Here is a 26,271-nt window from a genome sequence, read left to right on the forward strand (position 1 = left end):
TAATTAATAATAATAAACTACCCTGGAAGTTGGCATACTGAAAATAGTGAGGTCCAGTCCTTCCAGATACACCTGTGCAAAACCAAAGGAACTCCACTGACTTCCGTATAATGAGCAGAATATGGCTTAGTCTTGTTTTTACACTGTTCTACTTAGTGCAAAATAAATTAAATGTGATTCAAATGTTTTCAAGAGTTGATTTTGAACTCCTACTCTAGATGATTCAGGAAGACTGTGTAAAACCTCAAGAATCCTGTATGAATGGGGATGTCTGAAAGTTGTGTACATGAAATTGTAATGTTGGTTGATGAATATGCCCTGTGTTTACAATGTGGTGAAAATCCACTGGAAGGTCTGCATGTGACTATCAAATGCACATTGACATCCTAATATTTAATTCACAAATGTGAGAAGGCAATGAAATGGGTTACAAACCTTCCAGTCTTATTGAAAATGTGACAAAATGTTTTGAAACATCACAACCTAAAACTACAGCTCTGCTGTTCTACAGTGTATCCTTATAGGATAATTTCATCTTCATTGTAAAACATATCTGCTGATAGGGAGTTTGAGCTGTAGTGAGATAAAGAGGTGATACTATTTAAGCACATATGCCCGCACCATCATCAAACCCCTTGGTCAAATAAAAATAAATATTGACTGTGGTACTCCCCCTTCTCCCATTATATTCAGATATAATGGGCCAGGTTCTCCTCTGACTGACTTCAGTGTAAATCTGGAATAAGTTTGCGGGCTTTAATAGAATTACACTGGTGTAAGTGAAAACAGAATTAGGCTCAATATATTTTGACCCACTTCATTTGGATTGACACAGATGTGGATGAAGTCATTATCAAATAATGTACAATATGAATGTTCAAAAGAAATTGCTGTGATGAAGACAGGCACATTATGTTCAATGAACGTAACTTCAAGGACCTTGTCATACGTGTAGTTTTTGTGCAAATGTTGTGGTGTATCAGGGAGTTGTGCTCTCTGACGGTCGGTCTGTCTGTCCAAGATGATAGGAAGACATTTTTTTCCCCCTGACAAGGTTACTCTAAGTAACTACGCACATTTAATGTGAGAGAATTGATATAGTTTTGATGTATTGCCCAAGATACAAGTGGAGATCAATGGGGTTATACCATAATTTAAGTAGAAATTAATTCTTTCTAGAACATTATGCCAGAACAATTTAATTACTTCACGCTCCCAAAACATAAAGGGAGATGACAGTGGGTCAGCAAAACTAACCGTACAGTCAGAAAGCAGAGCTAGTCATGTGACACCTTGTATTCATCATCCTAATTTATGGACTGCTGTAACTTTTCACAGTGCTCTACAAACATAGATTGAGATTCATTCCCTGCCTCATAGATGATTCAGTCTAAGGTCCCAATTCAAGAAATAATCCTTAAGCAGCAAAGCATTTAGATATGGGCTTAGTTTTCATTGAAGCCAATGGGACTTGATCCCATGCTTTTAGTTAAACATATGTTAAAATGCTTTGCTCAATAGGGACTATTTTCTAAATCAGGGCCTAAAATCTAAATTGTTAGTAGTATTCATTTCATAGCCATAGCGTTTAAGACCAGAAGGGACGATCAGATCTAGTCTGAGCTCCTGTACGTTACAGGCCGCCAGGACCCACACACTTGAAACCCCAATATTCATCTCCAAGGAGGTAAACAATAGATGTGAACTTTTTCGTCACCTATTTTTTTGTCATTCAGGAGTCAGGTTTTTCACCTGTAAGAAATTGAGATCAAATTCTTTATTGTTCTACTCTGCCTCTAACTATGTCTTCATTGTCCAAGACTAATGTTTTTACCTTAAGTGGTGTAGTGTTTTTACCTTCTGTGTGTAGTGTAAAGTGTTTATTGCATAATTATATGCTTACAAATGTATACATTCTCTTCCCCTCCCTTGTACATTTGGCTGTTTATACTCAATTAATTCTGACAGTTAGCTGATGAAATGTAGCTGATTGCTGTAGGGTAAATTTTCACCTTGCTGCATGGGCATAACTCATGAGCAGTATGTTTTTAAATGTGGGCAAACAATAGATGTGTTCAAACAACCATATGTTTGGAAAACTGAAGAGTGCTAACATGGAAACTTTGTTACCCACTTGACTACAAGACTGAGAGGACTCTCCCACCCTCAAAATATATTAAAGCAGTCCTCCTTGAAAAACAAACAGACCTCACCCAAGATTGTCTTAAAGTATTTTCAATTCTTATAGTAATATGGAATGACTAGAATACTGCACATAGTCAAGTACGTTTAGTTAAGACACAATGTTGGTTACCCTGTTTAAAATACCCCTGGCTTAATTTTTATAGGTGCTGAACTCTCACAACTGCAGTTGAAATCAGGGATTTAGCACCTCTGACAATCAGAAGCAAATTATCTCAAGTGGGACACCTATAAATAGAGGCACCCATAATCAGTTGCCAGTCATTTTAAAAAAAAAAGGCTCTAGGACCTCATATTGATTTCATTCACAGAAGTGAAAATAAGGAATAACTCTCTCCCAGTTTTTGAAGCAAACCACAGCAAGTGAAATCAGAATCAGACTCTTAACAATATGAAGTAACTGGTAAGCCATTAAGCGTGACCATAATATTTGCGGCTGATAAGTGAAGTGATCTAAATAATAGAAGAATCAAAACATACTCTTTGTTCAAACCTCCTGTCACGGTTCCTCCCCCACTCTGAACTCTAGGGTACAGATGTGGGGACCTGCATGAAAAACCTCCTAAGCTTATCTTTACCAGCTTAGGTCAAAACTTCCCCAAGGTACAAAATATTACATCCGTTATCCTTGGACTGGCCGCTACCACCACCAAACTAATACTGGTTACTGGGGAAGAGCTGTTTGGACGCGTCCTTCCCCCCAAAATACTTCCCAAAACCTTGCACCCCACTTCCTGGACAAGGTTTGGTAAAAAGCCTCACCAATTTGCCTAGGTGACTACAGACCCAGACCCTTGGATCTTAAGAACAATGAACAATCCTCCCAACACTTGCACCCCCCCTTTCCTGGGAAATGTTGGATAAAAAGCCTCACCAATTTGCATAGGTGACCACAGACCCAAACCCTTGGATCTGAGAACAATGAAAAAGCATTCAGTGTTTTACAAGAAGACTTTTAATAAAAAATAGAAGTAAATAGAAATAAAGAAATCCCCCCTGTAAAATCAGGATGGTAGATATCTTACAGGGTAATTAGATTCAAAAACATAGAGAACCCCTCTAGGCAAAACCTTAAGTTACAAAAAAGATACACAGACAGAAATAGTTATTCTATTCAGCACAATTCTTTTTTCAGCCATTTAAAGAAATCATAATCTAACACATACCTAGCTAGATTACTTACTAAAAGTTCTAAGACTCCATTCCTGTTCTGTCCCTGGCCAAGACGACTACAGACAGACACAGACCCTTTGTTTCTCTCCCTCCTCCCAGCTTTTGAAAGTATCTTGTCTCCTCATTGGTCATTTTGGTCAGGTGCCAGCGAGGTTACCTTTAGCTTCTTAACCCTTTACAGGTGAGAGGAGCTTTCCCCTGGCCAGGAGGGATTTCAAAGGGGTTTACCCTTCCCTTTATATTTATGACACCTCCAAACTAAAATTTGCCTTTGAATTAGTTCTACTTCTTAACAATTTTAAAAGGAATGACTTGTCTATCACATCACACTTCCTACTAGTATGTTAAGGGTGGAGGGCAAGAGTCTGTACTCATAGTATCTTTGGCCTCATCAATGCCATGACATATTGGCAAGAGCACCTGAGATTTTGCTTCTGAAATTCCAAATGAGAGGTTCAGATAAACTTTGGATAAATACTCATACAGAATCGGTGAGCCTTTCTACAGTGTGTCCAAATGCCCAACGTTGCTTTATGTACTGTTTTAAGACCATTTCCTTTTCCTTAGAAATCGTATTAACATGAACATTTTTCCTTTTTTAGAAAGATTAGAACAAGTACAAGCTGAATTGTATGAGGCATTAAATATATTACTAGCAAACCTTTTTAATTAAGAAACACCTATTTTACATAAATGTAGGAGTTTACGGCACCGTGGTCTTTTTAACCATGTGTTTAACTGCATGGCAGAGAACAGTACCCTTCACTACAACCCTGAATATGGCTGTCATTTCTATCCCAGATCTGCACTAAGATGTATTTAATACTACCTTGTAAATAAATGCTCACTGATTCTGTTAGTATGTATGACTGGTTTGCATATTTTCAAGACACCCTGAGGATACTGCGCCAAGAATTATTTATGCCTCAGTAACAAGCAAACTTCTAAAGATTCGGATTTTGGATCTTAAGAGCCTTCCCCAAACTATGCAGAGTTCTTGTACTTACAAGGTCCTTTTCGCTGTAACTGGCTGTCTCAGTTAGCAAGTATTTTGTGATAGAGAAGACGTCAGGCATCTTTAGGGAGTTGCTGCCTGGATTGTTTCCCTTTTCGTTTGCTTGGGATAATAGGCCCAATTCCTATATCTTTTGGGGAATAAGAGTTTGATTTCCTCTTTGCTTTCTCAATAGTGCTATCCCCAAATGTTCAAAATCGGAATCAGGCTCAGAAAAAATTATTAGTTTGGCTTAAAAATAATATATCTGTATCTAGATATAAATTGATATTTGCCTTTTGATGGTTAATCTTTTATGATTGATATATTCAAACTTTTCTCTACAACCATGAGGAAACTTACTTCGAGGAAGCAGAAGGAAGATCATTCTAGGAGATGGGGCTTTAAGAAAAACACCAAATACCTCATGGCTTGCAATAAAATCACTAAGTTGGAAACGCCACTTTCTCCAACAGCAGGAGGCAAAACATTCCACTGGGTTCTGCTCCTGTTTATTTTGTAGTTCATGTTATAGAGAAGGTTAGAATGGATGGTCATAATATAGCCCCTTCTGGTCTTAAAAAATAAATCTATGACCGTGTTCTGGGGTTTGAGATACGCCACTGCATACGGTGGTATGCTAAAATCTTTCACAAGAATTGGGATTTCAGCGTACTACTGTGCAAGGATCAATGTGGTTTCTTAAAAATAAAAAGAGTAAAGCCAATGGTTACACCTATAAGTGTTTTTTTTAAAGAGCAGTATAGAGAAATAACACTAAAAGCCTGCATTTATCGACCGTTACTACTGCAGACCCATTTCTGAGATACCAGGTTTATTTCTGTTCTGAGTATTCAGAAATACTGCAGTATTTTTGATATGGTAGCACGGTGTGGTAACAGTTGAAATGCAGTGTCTTCTTTAATGACTGAGTGTGTCAATACCCTAATTGTATTACACAATCTCTCTCTTAAATGTGTACTGTCAAATTACAACTATGTTTCTGAAAAAAACCCAATTACTGTACCTGTGTTTAACACCTTAAATTATTATAATCAGATGTCTAATTTTTCTCAGCTTCTGTTTCTAATTTACCTAATAAGCCTTATTGTACTTCGTCTGATTTATGACTTCATTTTTAGTACTACAGACAGATTGGAAAAAAAAGAGAATAGGCTATCAATTTCAGCTTTGCTTCTAATCCATTTTGCTTTCTTGTGTAAAGGCTATAGCATTGTTCTAATGTTGCTCATGCTGCAGGATGTTTAAATCCAAACAATTTTTTATTAAAATTCTGAGATAAAAATACTGATGAAAATGAGAAGAACTAGTGTTAGAAAAACGTAAGATTCACTGAAGAATCAAGAACTTTTTTTAAAAGTAATCTTTTTTTTTTCTTTCTTTTTTTTCTCCTCCCCTTGAGCTTCTGTTTATTTGAGACTTTAGGGTTCAAATTTCTCAGGCTTTTCTCTGAAACCATAAGAACTGCTAGTTGTGGTCCCATAGTTATGGGTCAGAGGAGTATTGCACAGAAATTGGAGAGAGTCGAGTAACACACACTTCTGTGATTCTATGAAAAATACAGTGGTGGAAATACTGCTTCCATGGAAATAAATTAGAGTTTTGCCATTGACATCGATGGAGCCAGGTTTCAACCCATGTATCCTCTCCAAATTTGGGTATAACATTTAATTTTCTGAAACATTTGTGTACACGCTAATTATTTTGAGTTAAAATGTGTCCTTTAAAAAATTTCGCATCTGTGTCGGATCTTTTTTCCTTCCGTTTTTAAGCTAAACTGTTTTGTAATACTGCTGTGTCGTATCAACAGCTTCTGTGTGTCACTGAAGAGGTGGTGGGTAAAGGGGTGGGTAAATTGATTGCTGTGTAAAGTATGCAATGCTTTTGTGTGTGTGCGTGCATGTCTGACTTCTTCGGCATGAAAGGTGGTGTATACAGTAAGCAAGTAATAGGTAAGCTCTGTTTCCCTCCCCTCCCCCCCTTCTTTAAATTTTCACACTAGTACCAATGGAATATTTTTCTGTTTTCCAACTATCTGACTTGACAGGGAAATGCCAAATCTCTGAAGTTTCAGGTTCATTTTGTGCTTATTTTTAATACATAAGAAGGTTAATATTATTATTAATATATTTTTATTTTAAAAGTGTCCTTCAGAGCAGTTCATATTTTAGGAACTCATTTAATTCACATTTATTTAAAGTCTATTATGCTTATTTTTTTCTCATGTTAAAGCACACACTTTGTTTTCTTCTTTTAACACACACATAACGCAAGCTGCATTATTTTGAACTCCATGTTTTTTACTGTCACTGCTGCAGGGAGAGTATCCAGCTACATCAAAAAATTAATTTTCGGAGTCTGTATTTCACAGTTCAATGACAGCTGGTTTGCTGTGATGAAGGAAACACTGTTCATTTAGTTCTAAACTAATAAATCTTTAAAGTAACACAATTTATGTTCTCGTAGTGAATAAGCAACCTTACAGTAGAATATGAGTATAATTTTAGGACTGGGACAGGTGGAATGGATACCTCTGGCCTAGATTCTTCTGGATAAATAAATTCTTAGACGGAATGAATAAATACTTAGTTCAATCTGAATAAAGGTAGATCATATTTTACATGAAATGCTACCAATGTGATCTTTGAATACTTCCTGTTTGCACTACTGAAAAACATATGTGAGATGTAAAATGTCTCTCATACACCTCTGCAAATAGACTCCATATATAAGAAGGGACTCTTACTAAAGTTGTAAGTTCAGTACCCTTTTCTCTTGTTTTAGGATTAGATTCTTTTAACCCAAAACTCCCTTGTACAATATTGTGTACAAAGAATGCAACATTAGGCCCTTTTTTGTAGGTATGGTCCAGGACTGTAGCTACACACCCCTGAGAAATGTAAATTACAAATAGGCCCTCAGCACGGGTGGGAACAGTACTCTGTCCGTGGGGATGTGGCTACCGCTACTCGCGGGGGCTGGAGTAATTAAGTAGACAGGAGAGCTCCCTCCCAATGTTTTTTGAGCGTCTGCACTAGCAGAGGTACAGTGGCACAGCTGCATTGGTGCAGCTGCGCTGCTGCAAGCTCTGTAGTGTAGCCATAGTCTTAGAAAAGTTAAACAGCTGTGTCCCTTTTAGGCAAAAGTGTCTGCCCTAGGATTTTCTTATTCCTGGCCTTAAAGTAAGGACCAATGATTTCTCTAGATGGTACTTAAATAAATATTGTGATCACAGCATCCCTCTGTTAAGTTAATCTTAGCAGCAGCAACAATGTAAATCGAAACAGGATGGGCTTTCTTTAGCCCAGTCAAAAGTAATCCTACTCTGTGATTCATAATATCTTTCAGGTCAAGCCTTCCTAATGAAGCAGAGGTCAGCTTCTCGGCTGTTCTTTGGTCTCTGGCCTGGGCCTGTTCTCAGAGCCTCCCAACCCAAGTTTCTTCCTCAGCAGGAAGAGGAGAAAGAAACTGCTTTTTTGCTCTTTACAGGGTCATCCCCATCTTACTACCACCTCCCTGCTCTCATGGCTGGAATTCTCCCTTCCTAGCTGGCTGGCTGCATTACTTCTCAGGGAAGGAATAGTACTCTCCCATGTTCTACATTCAGACTGCTAACCCATTCCCTAATTTACTAAGGACGTGATCCTGCAGACCCAAACCTACTTACATGCATAAATATACTACCGTGAGTCGTCCCAATAGAGTAGATCTTACTTCTGGTAATAAAATTAAGCATGTGTGTAGTTATTGCAAGATCAGAGCCTCTGGGGGAAGTTATACAGTGAATCTATACAGACTTAATTCTTCTAATCCTTTTAGTAATTCTTTTAAAGAATATGATGTTCTCAATAATGGGTGAAGTAGAAGTTAGACCATGTTGGTAAACATTCTTTAGCCGTCTAAATTCAATACATTTATCAGATGAGTTTTATTTTATTCTAATTGTATAGTACTGTACTGGCAGCATGTTCTGTTGTGCATCAAAGGCAAATTTCAGTAAATTCATCTTCCTGAATACCAGGCTAGTTCTGTTTATATGGTTTTGTTGTTATAGTAAGCACAATATGCCTGCTTGTTCCTAAGTGTGCAGAGGTATAAAATAAATTTACAAAATGTAAATGATTATTATTGTTGGCACATATGCATAACCTCCTGCATCTTTCTTCACACATGCAATTTAGTTTGTCACCCTGTGAACAGATCTGATGAAAAACAGGTTTATTACTTATATTTAGCAGTTTCCCAGATGGGCAATATTAGACTGAAACAGGAAAATACTAACACTGATGTCATAAATATAAAGGGAAGGGTAAACCCCTTTAAAATCCCTCCTGGCCAGAGGAAAACACCTCTCACCTGTAAAGGGTTAAGAAGCTAAAGGTAACCTTGCTGGCACCTGACCAAAATGACCAATGATGAGACAAGATACTTTCAAAAGCTGGGAGGAGGGAGAGAAACAAAGGGTCTGTGTCTGTCTGTATGCTGCTTTTGCCGGGGATAGAACAGGAATGGAGTCTTAGAACTTTTAGTAAGTAATCTAGCTAGGCATGTGTTAGATTATGATTTCTTTAAATGGCTGAGAAAAGAATTGTGCTGAATAGAATAACTATTCCTGTCTGTGTGTCTTTTTTGTAACTTAAGGTTTTGCCTAGAGGGATTCTCTATGTTTTGAATCTAATTACCCTGTAAGGTATCTACCATCCTGATTTTACAGAGGTGATTTCTTTACTTCTATTTACTTCTATTTCTATTAAAAGTCTTCTTGTAAGAAAACTGAATGCTTTTTCATTGTTCTCAGATCCAAGGGTTTTGGTCTGTGGTCACCTATGCAAATTGGTGAGGATTTTTACCAAACCTTTCCCAGGAAGTGGGGTGCAAGGGTTGGGAGGATTTTTGGGGGAAAGACATGTCCAAACTACGTTTCCCAATAAACCCAGTTAGTTTGGTGGTGGCAGTGGATATTTCAAGGGCAAAGGATAAAATTAATTTGTACCTTGGGGAAGTTTTAACCTAAGCTGGTAAAAATTAGCTTAGGAGGTTTTCATGCCGGTCCCCACATCTGTACCGTAGAGTTCAGAGTGGGGGAGGAACCTTGACAACTGATGTATAGTGATTATAGTCACAGATGTAGAAACTAAAAACAAGTTTAAATAAAAACACAAACAAAAAACAGGAAAAGGATGCCATAATTCCATAGAGATCCATCAAGGAGCACATTTCAGAAGAAATAGCTTAGATCCAAAATGAAAACACAAGGTAAGAGCTGGAATTCTGTTCCCAATGTTAAAGCAAAAAATAATAATAAAAAAATAAAAAATCTAACACGCAATGAACAGTATTGTATTTATTTTTTTATAAAATGTACCTGACAGCTAATTGTTTAAGAGCAACAAGTTGAAATTTACCATCCCAATGTTTCAAAAAGTATTCCTTGAATAGAAGCTCATAATTCACAGGCATGTTATGTTGTGTGAAGGAAGTACTTCTTCACACAACCCATAGTCAACCTGTGGAACTAGTTGTGAAGGGATGTTGTAAAAGCCAAATGTATGAATAGGTTAAAAAAAGAATTAGATAAGTTCATGGAGGACAATTCCATCAATGGCTATTAGCCAAGTTGGTCAGGGATGCAACTCCATGCTTCAAGTGTCCATAAATGTTTGACTGCTTGAAGCTAGGACTGAATGAGAGGGGATAAATCACTTGATAATTGACATGTTCTGTTCATTGCCTCTGAAGCATCTGGCATCAGCCACTGTCGGAAGACAGGATGCTGGGTTAGATGGACAATTTGTCTGACCCAGTATGGCTGTTTTTATGTTATGTAAAGTATGTCACTTATCTCAGCATGCTATCTCCTTTACAGTGTGACCTCATTTCTTTTAGGAATCATTTTATTTGTTGATTGAAAAAAATCCAGTGCAGTCTGATGTATCTTTTCACAAAGTATTTTCACTCCTATTGACATGTTTACTATACTGTATACAAATTCTTACCCTTCTGTTAACTCAGAAGTCATGAAGTCAAGAAAAAAACTTGTCAACAAAAATCAAACATTCATATTTTATTATGTTACATTCATTAAATCAAAAAGTATGCTGTGTACAGAGAGCTTACTAATAGGCACGTGGTGATGGGACTCGGCAGATTGGGATAAATAGTTATTTTTCAAAAGGAAATATACATACTCGTAGGGTTTACAAAAGAAGTAACTTTTTAAATAGAGGGTATTGATGTGGTAAACTGGAATGGTAAAATCTATATGATCAGAACTTGTATTAACTAACTCAAAGACTTAAAATATATCTGCCTTGGTTGTGTTTAGTACATGAATTCAGAGATTCTTTGGTGTGAATGTATTCAAATTCCCTTAGTAAATATTATTACATGATTGTAGTTGTGAGAAACATGTGTAAATCATAAAATGGATATAAACCAATTTATTCTTCTAAACACTTCACAAAAGATTCACTGGGAATGTGTGAATAGTCAAGAACTAGCATGGAGCCACAAGATATGCAAAAACTGCCTATTATGAAGAAGATTTTCCCCAAAGCTCAGTAATTCATTTGGTGTCAACTACTGCTAAAAAGCAGACCCTCCTCTTCAGATCTGTTCTTCTTAGTTTGCTGCTATTGTGACAGTTCCATGTTGAGGAATTACTGATTCCTGCCATTTGATAACTTCTTACTGTATGTCCCCTTCTTGGCCTGTGTCGTCTTTTCTTCTTCACCTTAAAAGGCTTTCTTAACAAATAGCTATGTCTTGAATGTAATGTACTTGCACCACTTTCACCCGCAGTCTGACAATATGCAGTAATGTGAGTTGCCCCAAGCATTGCACATGGTAAAGGTGGTCTCTTTCTCACCTCAGGCTAAGACCTACAAATCCAGTAATTCTTGTGCACCGCTATTACGCTTTGACAGAGATGTCTGTTTCCCACAGTTCTTGCAAAGGAATATTTCTTCGGTGTTCTCCCAAGCAACCTCACTGGCCCGTCTTGTCCTATCTTTGCTTCCTCCTCCCTTCTACTGCCTTATTCTTGTGTGATGTCTTCCTGTCTTTTCCTGTTGTCACTTGGGATTATATTTTAGGTGTCCACAATAACATTTGTGTTTGACAGTATTTACTGTGTACATATTACAGAAGACATAATAGAGAAGTAGAAAAGCCACCAACATCCACCAGTGCCATACCCTCCCGCCGTCACAAAATCACTTTTTAGAACAAATTCCCCAAAGTAAAACAATAAAATACTATGGTCCTGGTACATGTGCTTAGAGAGAAATTCTTTATCCCTACTTTGGCTGTTGTAAAGCTGTGTTTGCATGCATTGTGTCTAATTATTATAACAAACATACATAATAACTGCAAGGAATATAATGCAGTTGATTTGAGAATTGGATAGTATAATACAGTGCAGGTAGTGACATGAGGCCAGATTCTGGTTAGTTCCAGTATGAGCACTCGGTTGAGGGAGAGGCACTTGATGCTGCCCCGGAGGGGTCGGGTGCTATTGCAGTACTTACACTTCTCTGCCTAGCACTGATAATGGCAGTAATGACCCTGAAAGGTGTGAGGAGAAGCCAGAGGCAGTGAGCTTGTTAGCTGACTGAGTAGTATCATGGTTCAGATGGCAATTTCTCTTGGGTTAATGAAGCAGCCTTACCTGTTCTGTGTATCTAGCGGCTTTTGGAGGCACCAAGTCTCATGAAGCTCTCGTTAATATGTTGTGCTTCTGCTCAGCCTCCAGCACAGAGCTATGGCTTAATGCCACAGTTCAGCCCCTCCGCTACTGAAAGTGTGTCACAATCTATGTACCGTACCAGTGGTGCTTTGTTATATTTACTATGCCAGTAAAATTTTAAGATCGCTAACTTTAGTAATATGCTGTCCTTTCTTGCTTCGCTCCCTTCACTTCTTACTCCTTTTACTCTTTCATTTAACAAGGACAAAAGAAGCAGATTGCAAGGAGTTATCTGATGCCCTCTTGAGATAAGGCATTTAGACATGTATAAATAGAAAGAGAGGCGTGACTCCTCAACATCAAATGTGATGCAGTTTTGTAGCTAGTCTTCAAGAAAAATGGCACCATTTCGAATAAGGGGGCTTTAGATTTAAAAAAATGAGCATTTATATTCCATAACTTTCTAGTCTTCAGCATCTGTAGATTTCAAAAGGGAAAATAAATAAATACAAATGTAATATTGATTTATAATGCAGTGTATATTTAAGGTATTTATATTTTGTTGCTGGGACATATTTGGTAGTTGAGTATTTTATATATTTTTTTCAGCTAAGATTCTTGAATGACCTATTTACTGAATAGACAGAAGAGTAGATAAAAATAATAAACGATTATAGACACCTTCATAAAATTTTCCTCTCGTCCAGCAAGGAGAAATCCTGACCTTTTCCTGAATTTGAGCCCTCCATATTATACAGTCAACAGCACTAAAATACTACATTGTCATCTAGACTAACAGTACAAAGGATGTGGGGCTCTTATTTCGAATCGTGTACCGATAGATCTCTTTTTCTGTAGCTGTGAATATTTTACATTACATCCTATTACCATTTTTCCCTCTAATTCATTTAGAACAAAAGTTAAGCAGTATAATTGCCTTGAAAAGTGCTTATTATAACTGAACATTTTGCCAAGGGGAAAAAGTTCTGAACAATGAGACAATACACTCATCACTTACGTCACTTTATGTTTTGAGTGTTAGTTTAGAACTGCAAGCAGATAAATACCATAAAAAGCTCGGTGTACTTCTGAAAATCTAACTTCTTCAAATCCTGGTTAGGTCACTTAAGCCAGTTCTACACTTAAAACCTTTGCTGGTATAGTAATGTAGGGTTATGACGTGATATTTTTTATGACAGTATTATGCAGGCCAGAGTCCTAGTGTAGATGTAGATCAGAGGTGGGCAAACTTCGGGCCACATCCGGCCCCCGGGACCCTCTTGCCTGGCCTCTGAGATCCTGGCCCGGGAGGCTCGCCCCCGGCCACTCCCCTGCTGTTTCCCCTCCCCCTTAGCTCACTGCGCCGCCAGTACCATGCTCTGGGCGGGGGAGCTGCAGGCTCCTGGGGCAATGTGGTGAGGGGGCAGGGAGCGGGCGAGTTGAGGGTGGTGGTCAGGGGGTGGGGGTGTGGATAGGGGTCAGGGCAGTCAGAGGGCAGGGAACAGGGGGGTTGAATGGGGGCAGGGGTTCTGGGGGCGGTAAGGGAGAAGGGGTGGTTGGATGGGGCAGCAGTCCCTGCGGGGGCAGCCAGTCAGGAAGGAGAGGGGAGGTTGAATGGCAGGGAGTCCGGGGGCAGTCAGGGGACAGAGAGCGGGGGGGGGGCAGTTAGGGGCGGGGGGTCCGAGGGCGGTCAGGAGGTGAGAAGCAGGGGGATGAGGGCAGGGCCAGATGGGGAGTGGGGGCCAGGCCACGCCTGGCTGTTTGGGGTGGCACAGCCTCCCCTAACTGGCCCACCCATACAATTTCTGAAACCCGATGCAGCCCTCAGGCTAAAAAGTTTGCCCGCCCCTGATGTAGATGCACTGGTAAAAACTCTTTTTGCCAGTATAACCTGGCTCTACAATAATAAGGTCTGCCTTTATAGCTACAGCTTTTCTCGGGTTGACTAGATCTTCAAAAGGAGTCTGGTGATATCATTTGAGTTCCTCATGGGTTTATGGCTATATCACAAAATACATATGAGTGACAGTCCCTTTTCAAATGAGGCCTGAGAATGTTGTTGGTCAAGACTGAAATGAACTGACAAAATTTTATGGGGAAAATATGAAAAGGGCCTGACAGATCCAAGTTTGGCTGTAGCCTGTACTATTTGCACTTTCATTTGCATGAACATCAAATTCTCATATAGATATTAATTACACATGCACCATCAAGCAAGAAGCGTGGTGTTTACACTTTTCCTCCACCCAACTAGTGTCAGTATCATTGCTGTTTTTGCTGTCATGGTACATGCATATGTGGGTGGAAGAATTTCTTTCCTTTTGCGAATGTCTGTTGTGCTTCCTTTCTCCATCTGCAGTCAGATTGAGAACTCCCCAGTAATTCAGCTAAACTGATATTTCTCATAGTTCTGCTCATAGAAAACATTAGGAATTTTATGGCCATTTGTTCCTAAACTAAAATAAGAGACGTCTGAGAGGAACTTCAATAAAAAGCTTTAAAGAATCAGACACTAACAAAATGGACTTCTATTCAGGGAGCTATTGAATGACTTTGGATGCATTAGTTTGTTTTTTACTGCAATTTGTGTGATATTTTTAATAACTTATTCTAACAGAGGAGAATTGAGTTTCATTACTTGGATGTAATTATCTCACTCTGTGTGAATCTGCCTTTCCTTGTCAAGAGCAAAGTAAAAGTCCTAGCCTGTTATAACATCTCTTTTGATGTTTTTTATAGGATATAATGAAAGATGAATGTTCAGTGCTGAAGTTGCAGCTGAAGGAGAGAGATGAACTCATTTCCCAACTACGCGAGGATCTGGTAAGCAGGATGTGCACTTTTGTCTGAGAAGTTCACTTTACCTGACAAGGTCGGTCACTCAGACAAAAACTAAATAAATAGTTTCACACCTGCTGCAGCATGGACATCTTAAGGCTATATTAATCGTTCAACCTGATTAATGCAGCTTTTATGACCCTACTTTTCTGGGTACTTGTCAGACTTTGAAAGGGCTACTACCCAGACACACTGATGGTGGTTCTTTGTTTTAAAAGACTATGTTGACAGTTGTCTTACAATATCAAAGAGGCATTAATCACTGGTGAAGGAACAACACAGCACTGTGTGTACTGGTTAGCATATGCCAATAATCTTGAAGGGCAGTACGTGCTTTCTGGTGAGTTGTAAATTATTCTTCCTTGTACTGCCTTGCAAAGTAGTGAAGCAATCCAGCACAAAACTAAATACTCTCTTCTGTTAAAACAGATGTGCCCTTAATTTGAAAAAAACCAAAACCTGAATACTCTAATTATGTTGATACAACTTCTCATGGCAAAGTTTTGTTGACTTGAATTTTAGGATAGCCATGTTGATCACAAGTGGCAAAGCTGTATATATAATACAGAGTATGTAGAAGGAGTATATAATTTTTTTTTAAAAAACCTAATATTATTGTGATTAAAATGATACTGCGGAAATATAAAAAAAAACTAGTTTTGATGGTGCCACCCATTAAACAGCATGTCTTCAATTTTTTTAATTCCCTTTAAAAAAATTAAAGGATGAAGAGTTTTTCTGATATTTTTAAGGGTTGTTTTAGAACAAAAGAAAAAGAAGTTAAGGGCTGAGTTGAGGAAAGAATGTATGCATGTACTTAAGTTCCTTTGACTTCAATGGCACTTAAATACCTGCTTAAGTTCCCTTCCTGAGTAGGGATATATTCCTGAATTGGGCCTGTAGGCCCTAATTCTGCAAGTGAATTCTTGCAAGATAGAGCTGATTGACTATAGGAGAGAACAGTGAGACTGATTACAAACAGAATGTTGACCAAGTAACACTGTGTCCAAAAACCCCTAAAATATCACATCTAGAAAAAGTGATTTTTCCCCTAACTTCTTTAATTTTCAGTTATCCTAGGTATTATTTGTAAATTTAGAAAGTTTAAAATAAATCAAAGTGTGATTTTTTTCAAGTTGATAGTGTCCTGTTTAACAAGACTGGGAAAAGAAATATTTAGAAGTCAGGAAACCCAGAGTTCTGTTTAGAAGTTCACTATTAACTCAGTCCCTTTATGACTATTTCTTAAAAGTCTACTTTTATGGTTATTAGTTCAATGTTACATTGTAGAATCTTGAATTCCATATACATAATCTGCTATATAGCGAGACACAGTACATAGACTGTTCAGACATGGCTTGATTTGTAAGTCTCAAATTTAATTGGTTGTCTGTTGGATGCAGTTTTTGATACAGTTTTCACTGTGCAGTGTGTGTGTGTATGTATGGGGTTGTGGAGAAAGAGAGGGAATTATTTATATTATTTTTTTATCATATCCTACTTTGTTTACCTGTGTGAAATCCTATCTAACTGCATAGTTGTGTCACATGAGGCTGTTTGGGGGGAAGCAAAGGGGAAATGACTCAAAAATAGAGATAAGTCTCCTTAAGAGAACAATGGAACTAGTAACTGGGTAATGCCTCTGTCTAGGTCCAGCCAGCCTAGGGAGGTTTACTCTTCCTGAGCCTGACATGGGATTCAAAGGGGATACTAAACCATTAAAGGACCCCAAATGCTTGAAAAAGAAGAGGGGTTAAGTGGGTTATCAGTAGCAGCTAGATATGAGTCAGACTGAAACTGCTGCAAATAAGCTGTCTCTTTCAGCCCAGAGATGGAGGTAGCTGGGCTGAATGGAACTCACCAAAGCTTTCAAGGAAATATTAAAGTTTAGGTATGGGGAAATGTGTGTAGGCCTTTCTTGTGTGTGCTATGTAACTTTGGGTGAAAAAGTACTTTGTTATGAAGAAGCTGGTTTTGAGCCATTCGATTCAGGTGCTGTCACAGGGTTTTGGGACAAAGGGCTTAGAAGTGCCAAACACAGATGGGCCTGTCACGTTAACATAAACAGGAGGATTGCCACCCAGAAATCCACTCCTAGAATGGTTCCACCTTTGAGAGAGGAGCAGGAAGCCAATCCTGTCATCCTAGGGGTGCACTTGAAAGAATCCTAAAAAATAGTTCTGTAACGAAGACAAGTTAATTACACAAATTAAGAGCAAATATTATAATGGAAAGAATTAACTAAATTGTATATTGCATGGGACAATTAGCACTTTTCCAGGATTAAAAATACCGTATCATCACGTGAATGTATTGGCAGATGTTCAATATTTGTTTCAGGTTTAGTTACATTAAGAAATGATGTATTAGGTAATTATCTTAAATTATATGACAGAATGGTATACAGAGAAATTAAGCTTCTCTACAATTCGGGTGAAGTAATACAGTATCAGTTTAGTTCAGAACATACATTATCAACTGGTTGACAATGTCTTTCTAAAATAATCCTCTGTTGGCATTGTCAAGGTTCCTTCCCCACTCTGAACTCTAGAGTACAGATGTGGGGACCTGGATGAAAAACCCCCAAGCTTATTTTTACCAGTTTAGGTTAAAACTTCCCCAAGGTACAAATTATTTTACCTTTTGCCCTTGGACTTTATTGCTGCCACCACCAAGCTTCTAACAAATATATAACCTGGAAAGAGCCCACTTGGAAACTTCTTTCCCCCCAGAATCCTCCCAAACACTATACCCCCTTTCTTGAGGAAGGCTTGATAAAAATCCTCACCAATTTGCTTAGGTGAACACAGACCCAAACACTTGGATCTTAAGAACAAGGAAAAAGCAATCAGGTTCTTAAAAGAAGAATTTTAACTGAAGAAAAAAGGTAAAAGAATCACCTCTGTAAAATCAGGATGGTAAATACCTTACAGGGTAATCAGATTCAAAACATTAGAGAATCCCTCTAGGCAAAACCTTAAGTTACAAAAAGACACAAAAACAGGAATATACGTTCTATTCAGCACAGCTTATTTTATCAGCCATTTTAACAAAACAGAATCTAACGCATACCTAGCTAGATTACTTACTAAATTCTAAGACTCCATTTCTTTTCTGTTCCTGGCAAAAGCATCACACAGACCGAGAGAACCTTTGTTTCTCCCCCCCTCCAGCTTTGAAAGTATTTTGTCTCTTCATTGGTCATTTTGGTCAGGTGCCAGCGAGGTTATCCTAGCTTCTTAACCCTTTACAGGTGAAAGGGTTTTTCCTCTGGCCAGGAGGGATTTTAAAGGTGTTTACCCTTCCCTTTATTTTTATGATAGGCATAGTGAGCTGTATCTTATTTGACTTCATTCCTCTTCATCCCCCAACCCTATCTCCTACATCTAGAGCAGGCCTTCTTCACGTTTCTCACATGCCCAACTTTAAAATTATTCTCACTGAACGAAAGGCTCTCAGCTAGGAGCCTGATTTTTCCCATTTTCATACAGGCGGGAGAGAAGGAGAAGGCCCACGGTCATTTGTTCTTATCTCTTGTGGTAGTGTCAGTCCAGTTCCCATGAGTCTTTTGTCTCCTGATCAACATTCTCATGGTTTTGGTGGAAGGCCCTCGTCCTGGAGGAGAGAGGTGATCCCTCAAGTAGCTAGGTCCAACCTTAGAAGGTTTGATACGGACAGAGATCCTGAAAAGAACTCTGGATTCTTTGGGGTTTCAGTGCAGAATGTTGTGACCATGATGTTACGAAGTTGACAGGAAGCTGCATTGTGTACCAACTGGAGCTTCTGATTCCCTTATCTGTGACTTACCTACCCAGGATGTAGTTGGTCCTAGCTGTCCATCTGTGGTCACCACTGCTTTCAGATCTGTTGCATACTTTGGCAGAGTGATTCTGCAGACATTACTTGAACAGACTCTGAACTCAGCTCTAACTGTTACGGCTTTCGAGTCACGTGAATGGACTATGGATCTGCAATCACTGGGAGAAGGAAAAATGGTTACTTATGTTTTTTGTAACTCTTACTTGAGATGTGGGTGCAGACATGTTGTCTACAACCCACTTTCTGACCCCTCTCCATTGGAATTTTGGGCCATCCTTGCTGGTGTGAAGGAACTGAGAAGGGTTGGGGCGACACCACCTTTGTATTGCCTCAGGAGGGGCCACAAGGAGGTGTGGGGTTCACACGCTGTCTCTACAAGTACTGCTACAAGACGGGGAAGGTCTCTAGCTCTGGTGCGCCAAGCATGAACATACTTGAGTGGAACATACATCTGATGTACACCATACTTTTACGCTAGATATTGTCTTGAAATAATTCTGGAGCATTAAATGACTGGAGCTAGAATTACTCAGCTGACCACCTTCAAAGGGTTGGTTCCATTCCCCACAGTGATTCTGAGGAATCTGACTTCACAGCCTGGTTCATACTAGATCATTATATCAAATTATAAGACAGCTGGTTGCTACAGCACAGGACCTGAAGAAGGAAAAATGAAGTGAATAATAATATAAGCTAGATAAAAAATCCGTTGTGGGAATGAAAATTTGGTCAATCTCAGCAAAATTTCCGCAAACCACGTCTTCTTGTGGGAGAGCTTAAGGAGTACATGGACCTTAGAGGCTGAGCCTATTTTTCAAGCCAGAGGGAAGCCCCCTAGTGCAGAGACATGAGACGCTCTGCAAGGAAAGCTGTGTCTGTGATGCTTTCCATCACTGGCTTCAATGGGGGGAGCCATGCTGCCATTTTCTTCACCTGCCTATGGCTTTTCACCGGCAGCCACTGATGTTGCACAGACCCTGCATCTACATTCTATTTTAATACCTATTTTTTCAGTACAGTGTAAGCACTAAAACTGGTGTAAACAGGGCACTTCTGAACCTGTTTTCATGACACAATGCCAAAAAATGCCTGAACATTGTCTAGGCTAGCATTTACACCATTCTTTGTGTTGGTAAAATTGCACTAGTGCTGAGAAGTGGTCACAAAGAGCTTTATGCCATAAACGTGTATGTATGTATAGCTTTACTCATGTGAGTTGTCCTACTGTAATCAAGGAAAGGGGATGGTGTTGCAGAGATGGTCCTTTAGGGATGTGGGGGGCAGATTTAGGTCCAAGTGATGAATTTCCTTCTTAGTCTGGCTGTTGGGGACATTCTCCAGTTGTCATTGCCCCTTCTCATGACTGGATGAGAGTCTGCTTCAGCTGCTAGCTAGGGGATTTAATCCTTTAACTCAAATTGTAAAAGTTTATACTTTAGAACTGGAGGTTATGGGATCATTCCCAGTGATAACCAAGATGGCGGTTATATCTTTTTTACCTTTCCAAATCACACTTACCTTCCAGTTCCTTGTCTAAATACCATACAAAATGAAATGTTTTAAACTACAACTCGGTTGTCCTTGGAATGTAAAATTAATGATTACAAGCTTAGTTCTTTTTCATTATAATTTACTGTGGCTTGATTTCAACTATGGGTAATTTTCTAATTTGCCTATGAATCCTTCCTACTATACTGGTTTGATGTATCCATGAGATGAGTGCCTTTTAGTGGTCTCCATTACACTTCGAAGCCTTATAATGTGTGAGATTTACTTGGGTCTTTTGAGGTAGCTGAACCCTGTTTGGAAAAGCATTTGGGCCAGATCCTCAGCAGGTCAGGTGTAAATTGACTTCAGTTTAGCTACCCCAATTTATACCTGTTGAAGATGTTGTCTCCCAGCATCCCAATGTTATTTTTAAAGGGAGAGGGATGAAACTTTAAAAAAATGCCTTAGAGGAAATACCTTTTTACAAGTACGTGGAAAGAGGAAGAGGAGTTTTAATTTACTTCAAAATACATATCGAAAATCAAATTGAATAAAATTTCATGTCCTTGAAACTTCAATAACACAGTAATTCCTATATAGCGGCCTTTATGCAGGAGAATGATATTCTAAATTCATCTTTATAGTAATTCCCCACTTGCTCTACATTCCATTATGATTCATGATATTATTTCATGTTGGCCATTTTATGATGGAATATTACAGACCCATCAATGATTTACATAAGAACAGACATCTGTAAGTACTTTCAAATCCTCTTTCTTCCTCGTATTTAGGAAACATTAGAAGCAGAAAAGAAATAGATTGGGTGTACTTAAACATTATTAATGTGTCAGGCTTCTTTCCCCCTTTTTACAGGGAGAATTAATTGCACGTATTGCAGAAAAGGCTTATCTCAGCAGTAATTACTTTCCAAATCCATTCTGCAAGACAGATGTAGTGTGTGAAAATAATACCCTATGATACATAATGGGGATTAGCCTCCAATTCCAAGTGCACTCCAACTCCTTTATGAAAAGCTGCCAGTAAGATAGAATCTTCAATATTCTCCAGCACGTCTGCAGGTGATTCTGCATATTAGTTTAAGTCCTTATCACAAAGCGGCGTCATCTCGTGATGTTTGGTATGAATATAGAAAGATGATTGTTGTGTCATTGATGTCGAAAGAGCCTTCCTGCTCTGATTCAGATTCTGTTCAACATATTTATATAGAAGTAATGTTGCAGAAATCAGGAAATGCTGTATGCCATAAAAACTGTCCTTAAGCGTCGCTAGAAATGTTACAATGTGACTAATGCTCCTTTAACAAAAACAACAAGGAGTACTTGTGGCACCTTAGAGACTAACACATTTATTTGGGCATAAGCATCTGATGAAGTGGGTTTTTGCTCACGAAAGCTTATGCCCAAATAAATGTGTTAGTCTCTAAGGTGCCACAAGTACTCCTCATTATTTTGGCTGATACAGATTAACACAGCTACCACTCTGAAACTCCTTTAATAATAGTGCATCTCATATGCTTGTCTTCTGTTAAGGTGTCACTGATAGACTGCTGACTTAGACATGCAACATTTTATTGACCGATCTTCGTGCAGATGCCGCCAAATATGACCAGGCTTTACTCAGAAAACTACTTAATTTCCATTTCAGTGTGGAAATCATAAATTAGTGGTGTCCGAATAGAAAGATGGAGGATCTGAGTGCCACATACTTCCATTTGGCTCCCATTTTATTTTGTTTAGTTAAGATTTTGAATTAGCTAATATTTATTTTTAAATCTAATAAACATAAAAAGATTCAACTACAGATGTATGTTCAGACCTATAAGAATGATAATATTTGGGAGGCAGTGGGTAAGTGAAGAAATTTTAAAACCTGACAATTTAGAGGTCATCATTTGAAGATGATTCAGATGAAGAAGCAATAGAAGCACTACACAGTTTTGGCTGATGAATGTGAAAAACCATGTGTCTACTTTTACAGATTTAAATTCCATCTTATGTAAGTGAAGGAAAGTGACTTCTTTATTTCTTACTGTGCATGGTGAAACAATTCCATGGGTGTCAGACATACAGGCATCAGGCGAGATCTTCAGTAAGTGCAAATTGGCTTCATTGGAGCTGTGCCAACTTACACCAGTTGCATTGGTTTCAATGGAGCAATGCCGAATTACAGCAGCTGAAGATCTGGCCTGAACATCATTGTCAACTAAGCCTCTTAGGGGCCATTAGTGAAAGAATCCAGGTTTTACAATTCCAAAAACTGTAAGAAGAAAACAACTCCCCCAATTCATGAACTAAAGATGAATGGTCGCTGTCTGTGATTAATGTTAATAGCGGGTGATGACACCACATTACAGCTGAACATACCTGCCCCACAGATGGCATTCTAACCAATACATTATGGTGCAGAAGAATTCTAGTTTGCCTATTTTTTCACTGACTCCTTTTTCTGTTGGCAGTTTATACGATACAACACATCCCTTTGGGGAAAGTGGGCATTGGGGCTCTTGGGTACTTTTCATAAGAGTAAATGCTTCCGGTGATGGATTGCCACAAAATTTCTCCTCCCCTCATTGTTATGCAGTATGCTGGTTGATTGCCCCTTGTCACCCCAGAGCTAGCTACAGTTTAGTGGTCAGGTATCCTCCAGGATGAAAGGTGTGGGGAAATAATGTAAATTACCCTTTATTTTTAAAATATTTTTAATTATGATCCTGCACTCTTAACACAGGCCAAATTCTCCTACAAGTCGGTGAGAGTTTGACCTCCCAGATCTGGTCATCTAATAACATCATCTGGCTAAATACTATTGTATTACATTTATTTATGCATGCAAAAAAGGAGCTCAAGCTGCTAAAAAAGATACACATATGCCAGAATGCCTGTTGTGCTTCTCAAAGATCAGCAGTTTAATTTGTTTGACTTATCAGTTGGAGTATGTTGCTGAAGGCATTGGCATGACACATTTTAGCTGCATCCATCTGATGTAGATGAACTTCAGGGTAAATTTATAACTCACTGTTTCATCCTCAATTCTGAATGTGCACAAGAACACTTAATGAATCAGCTGTTGCTATTGTTAAAATAATGGTGTCTTGGAATAAGAATAATAGATACATGAGACTTCAAGAGATGAAAAATTGTAAACTATACTGGACATGCTAACTTGATGTTTATTTGGAGGGCTAGGAGACTATTCTGAAAAAAAATAGAAAACCATTTGTCCATCCCAAAATGGGGTCCACAGCAATAAATGAGTTTTGTTGAAATATTGATTGGAATGATGTGATATTTCACAGAGAAGTTCACCATGAGCGGTCATTCCAAAATGCATAGCTGTATCTCGCTTGCTATTTCATTGCCATTTCTGTACAATACAAGGGGGAGAAAAAAAAAACCTTACTGATACTACATGAGGAAGCAAGTGCAGGAGGGCAAAGAGATTTCTTTTGCCCTATCATTTTGCCCAAACATTTTTCAAATGTAGAAGCTGATTTTTATCCCACTGTGAAGGATCATGACTGTTGGACCCTTTGGGAGGTGTTCTGGTACTGTCTCAAGCATTCTTGTTTTCCTGAGAAAGACCTTGCAATGTTTCCAAGGAATGACAGCCCAATGTTTAACATTTACATAGGATTTTACTGTAATTTCCTTGCTGTTCTTCAGTTTTGTGATATTCCTGTAGAAACCATCATATGCATTCACATCAAACTAAATTCCTCAAGTGTAAGATTTTAAAATGAGTAAGTTGCATTATTTTCCACCCTCTGTTTCTAAAGCAGCAATCATTTAAGTACTTGTCTGTTTCATAGTTTGCCTGGATTAGGTTGGGGAGCAGGCAAGGAGAAGAGGTGAGTGTGAGAGAGGAGATGGTGATGATGATGATGACGACAGATTGGTGAGGGGGCATGAAGGAGGGAATTTTTGTTACCTCTTGACACAAATGGCTATTCAAAAATCATGATTGTGTAGGTTTTCAAGGAGAAAAGGATGATGGATTCTGGTATTTGTTTCATGCAATTTTGTTTGTTTACAAAGTCCTGTTTTACTGAACGCAGTAGAAAGAAACTGTCTTCTTCTGTCTTCTGCTGACCGTCACCAGCTAGCACTTGACCCAAAAGTGCTCTCTATCTGTTTTTTTTCCCCCTTCAGGGTCATGCTGCAAACCCTTCTCTCTCTCTCTCTCTCTCTCTTTCTTTCTCTCTCTCTCTGATGTTCTGCTGCCTCCTTTTGCCTCCTTTCTCTCACTTGAATCCAATCAATCCCCACCCTTCCCCCTCCAGAAACACAACTCCTACTCCAGCCTTGCATGCAGGGCTGGATTAATCTTTTTTGGGCTCCCAGTGCCTGGACCTGCCTCAGAGAGGAGCAAGCAGCTGGTGGGGACTTGGGAGGAAGAGGTTGAGTGGGGGCAGGTCCTTGGGACGGAGGGGGGCGTAGCCACAGTCCAGACACCAGAACCCCTTCTAAGTGTGGGTCTGGCACCATATAATAAACCTGATACTGCTAGCATGTGGCTTGTGTTTTCATCAGAGGCTCCTATTGTTTCAGCTATCTATTCCATAAAGAAGCTCGGTGGCTTTTTACCTTGGTCCTGAATGAAGGATGGTTGTTTCACCTACTAGCTTCAGAAAGGCTTTGCCCAAGGACCAGCAATATTTGGACAAGAAAACCACTCCGTTCTCTTTAGTGAAAGATGGGCTTTAATAAAAATTCCACTCCCTATCTGAAGTTTAAATTGGGTATCCCATAAGGTTAAAGGAAAAGAAAACTGTCAATAAATATGCTTCGTCAATCGCTATAGGAGTCATTCTCTAAAAAGGGAGTAGAGGATTGAGGCGCTGATGTGCACTCATGCTGGGTGGGAGTAAATATGCAATTTGGGATAATGAAGTTGTTGATAAACAGGAAATTACAAGGTTATGCACTTAAGCCTAACTAGTGTCCCAAGAGAAAATTAGCATGCACCTTTCATTTTTCCTCTGTTCACTCCCCCCCTCCCCTAAAATATATTACTGGATATACAGCCTTTCTCTTCCTTTTTAGATGCTTGAACAGTTGGACTTGATGTGTTTTTATTTTTGTTTAAATTCCATTGTACCTAGATATGTAATAAGATAATAACACAATCTACAATCATTCTCAGGAAATCTGATTAAAGAACAGATCTTTCTTGCTAATTTTTAATCATGTAGTAATTTGCATTATAAAGAGACCAAAAAAAATCAACCAGTGGGTAATGCTAAATTATGAGATAATTTCACCAATTTATCATTTTGCATTTGGTTCCACTGGAGTATTAACTGCTGAATATTTTAGTTGTGCTGTTCTGCATAGCTGGGAGGGGGGATGGGGAAACATTCAGCTGGGACGTTGCTTAGTGGTTTCTGTTTAGCTGAGAATACAGAGCAAATACACATATTTCTGGTTTTTTTAGTGCTTTTATTTATTAATTATTCAATGTTTTGCAAATGTATTTAACACATTTAAGAATTTTTCTAGTAACAATGCAAGACGTTGACCTTCAATTTTGCTCTACAATTTATGGATGAGATTGTTGATCTCTGAAGGAGCTCTCCTAGCTTGCTTGCGGAATCATGCAACGTACAAAATATTTCATGAGCTGGGTTTAGTCCATTATCACCACATGACTTTGTGACCCTGAACTTTCTCATGACATATATTTTGATCCAGCTCACAAATAAATATCAGACCAACCAACCAGTAGCTTTCAGATCTTTAAGCAGTGAATTGCTGTTGTCAGAAGGAAAATAATCATTTCTCCACCACACATTTTGGTGAGAATGGAGGAAAGAAGCCCAGCTTTAGTAACAGATTTATTGTCTGGTGTGTTGGATAGGACACTCAGGTTAGCAGGCTTCCATCATATTGGGGAAGGAAAAGCTGGTGCAATTGAAGGAGCAGAAGGAGAACTCATTTTTCTTTCAGAGTAGCAGCCATGTTAGTCTGTATCCACAAAATGAAAAGGAGTACTTGTGGTACCTTAGAGACTAACCAATTTATTTGAG

At 38.7% G+C, this 26,271-nt stretch overlaps 1 protein-coding gene across 9 annotated transcripts in view; it reads left to right on the plus strand.

Annotated features, from left to right (window-relative positions):
* CCSER1 (coiled-coil serine rich protein 1) overlaps window positions 1-26,271 on the plus strand; it is a 1,062,049-nt gene that overhangs the window by 587,789 nt on the left and 447,989 nt on the right. For 8 of the 9 annotated variants that reach the window (XM_073340691.1, XM_073340695.1, XM_073340700.1 and 5 more), the window contains exon 8: window positions 14,817-14,900. The exons of the other annotated variant lie outside the window; for it this stretch is intronic. In XM_073340691.1, coding sequence (XP_073196792.1) covers window positions 14,817-14,900 — 84 coding nt within the window. The remainder of the gene's footprint in view (window positions 1-14,816; window positions 14,901-26,271) is intronic. 9 annotated transcript variants of the gene reach the window in all.

Source organism: Lepidochelys kempii, chromosome 4, assembly GCF_965140265.1.
Source record: "Lepidochelys kempii isolate rLepKem1 chromosome 4, rLepKem1.hap2, whole genome shotgun sequence".
NCBI classification, from domain to species: domain Eukaryota; kingdom Metazoa; phylum Chordata; order Testudines; family Cheloniidae; genus Lepidochelys; species Lepidochelys kempii.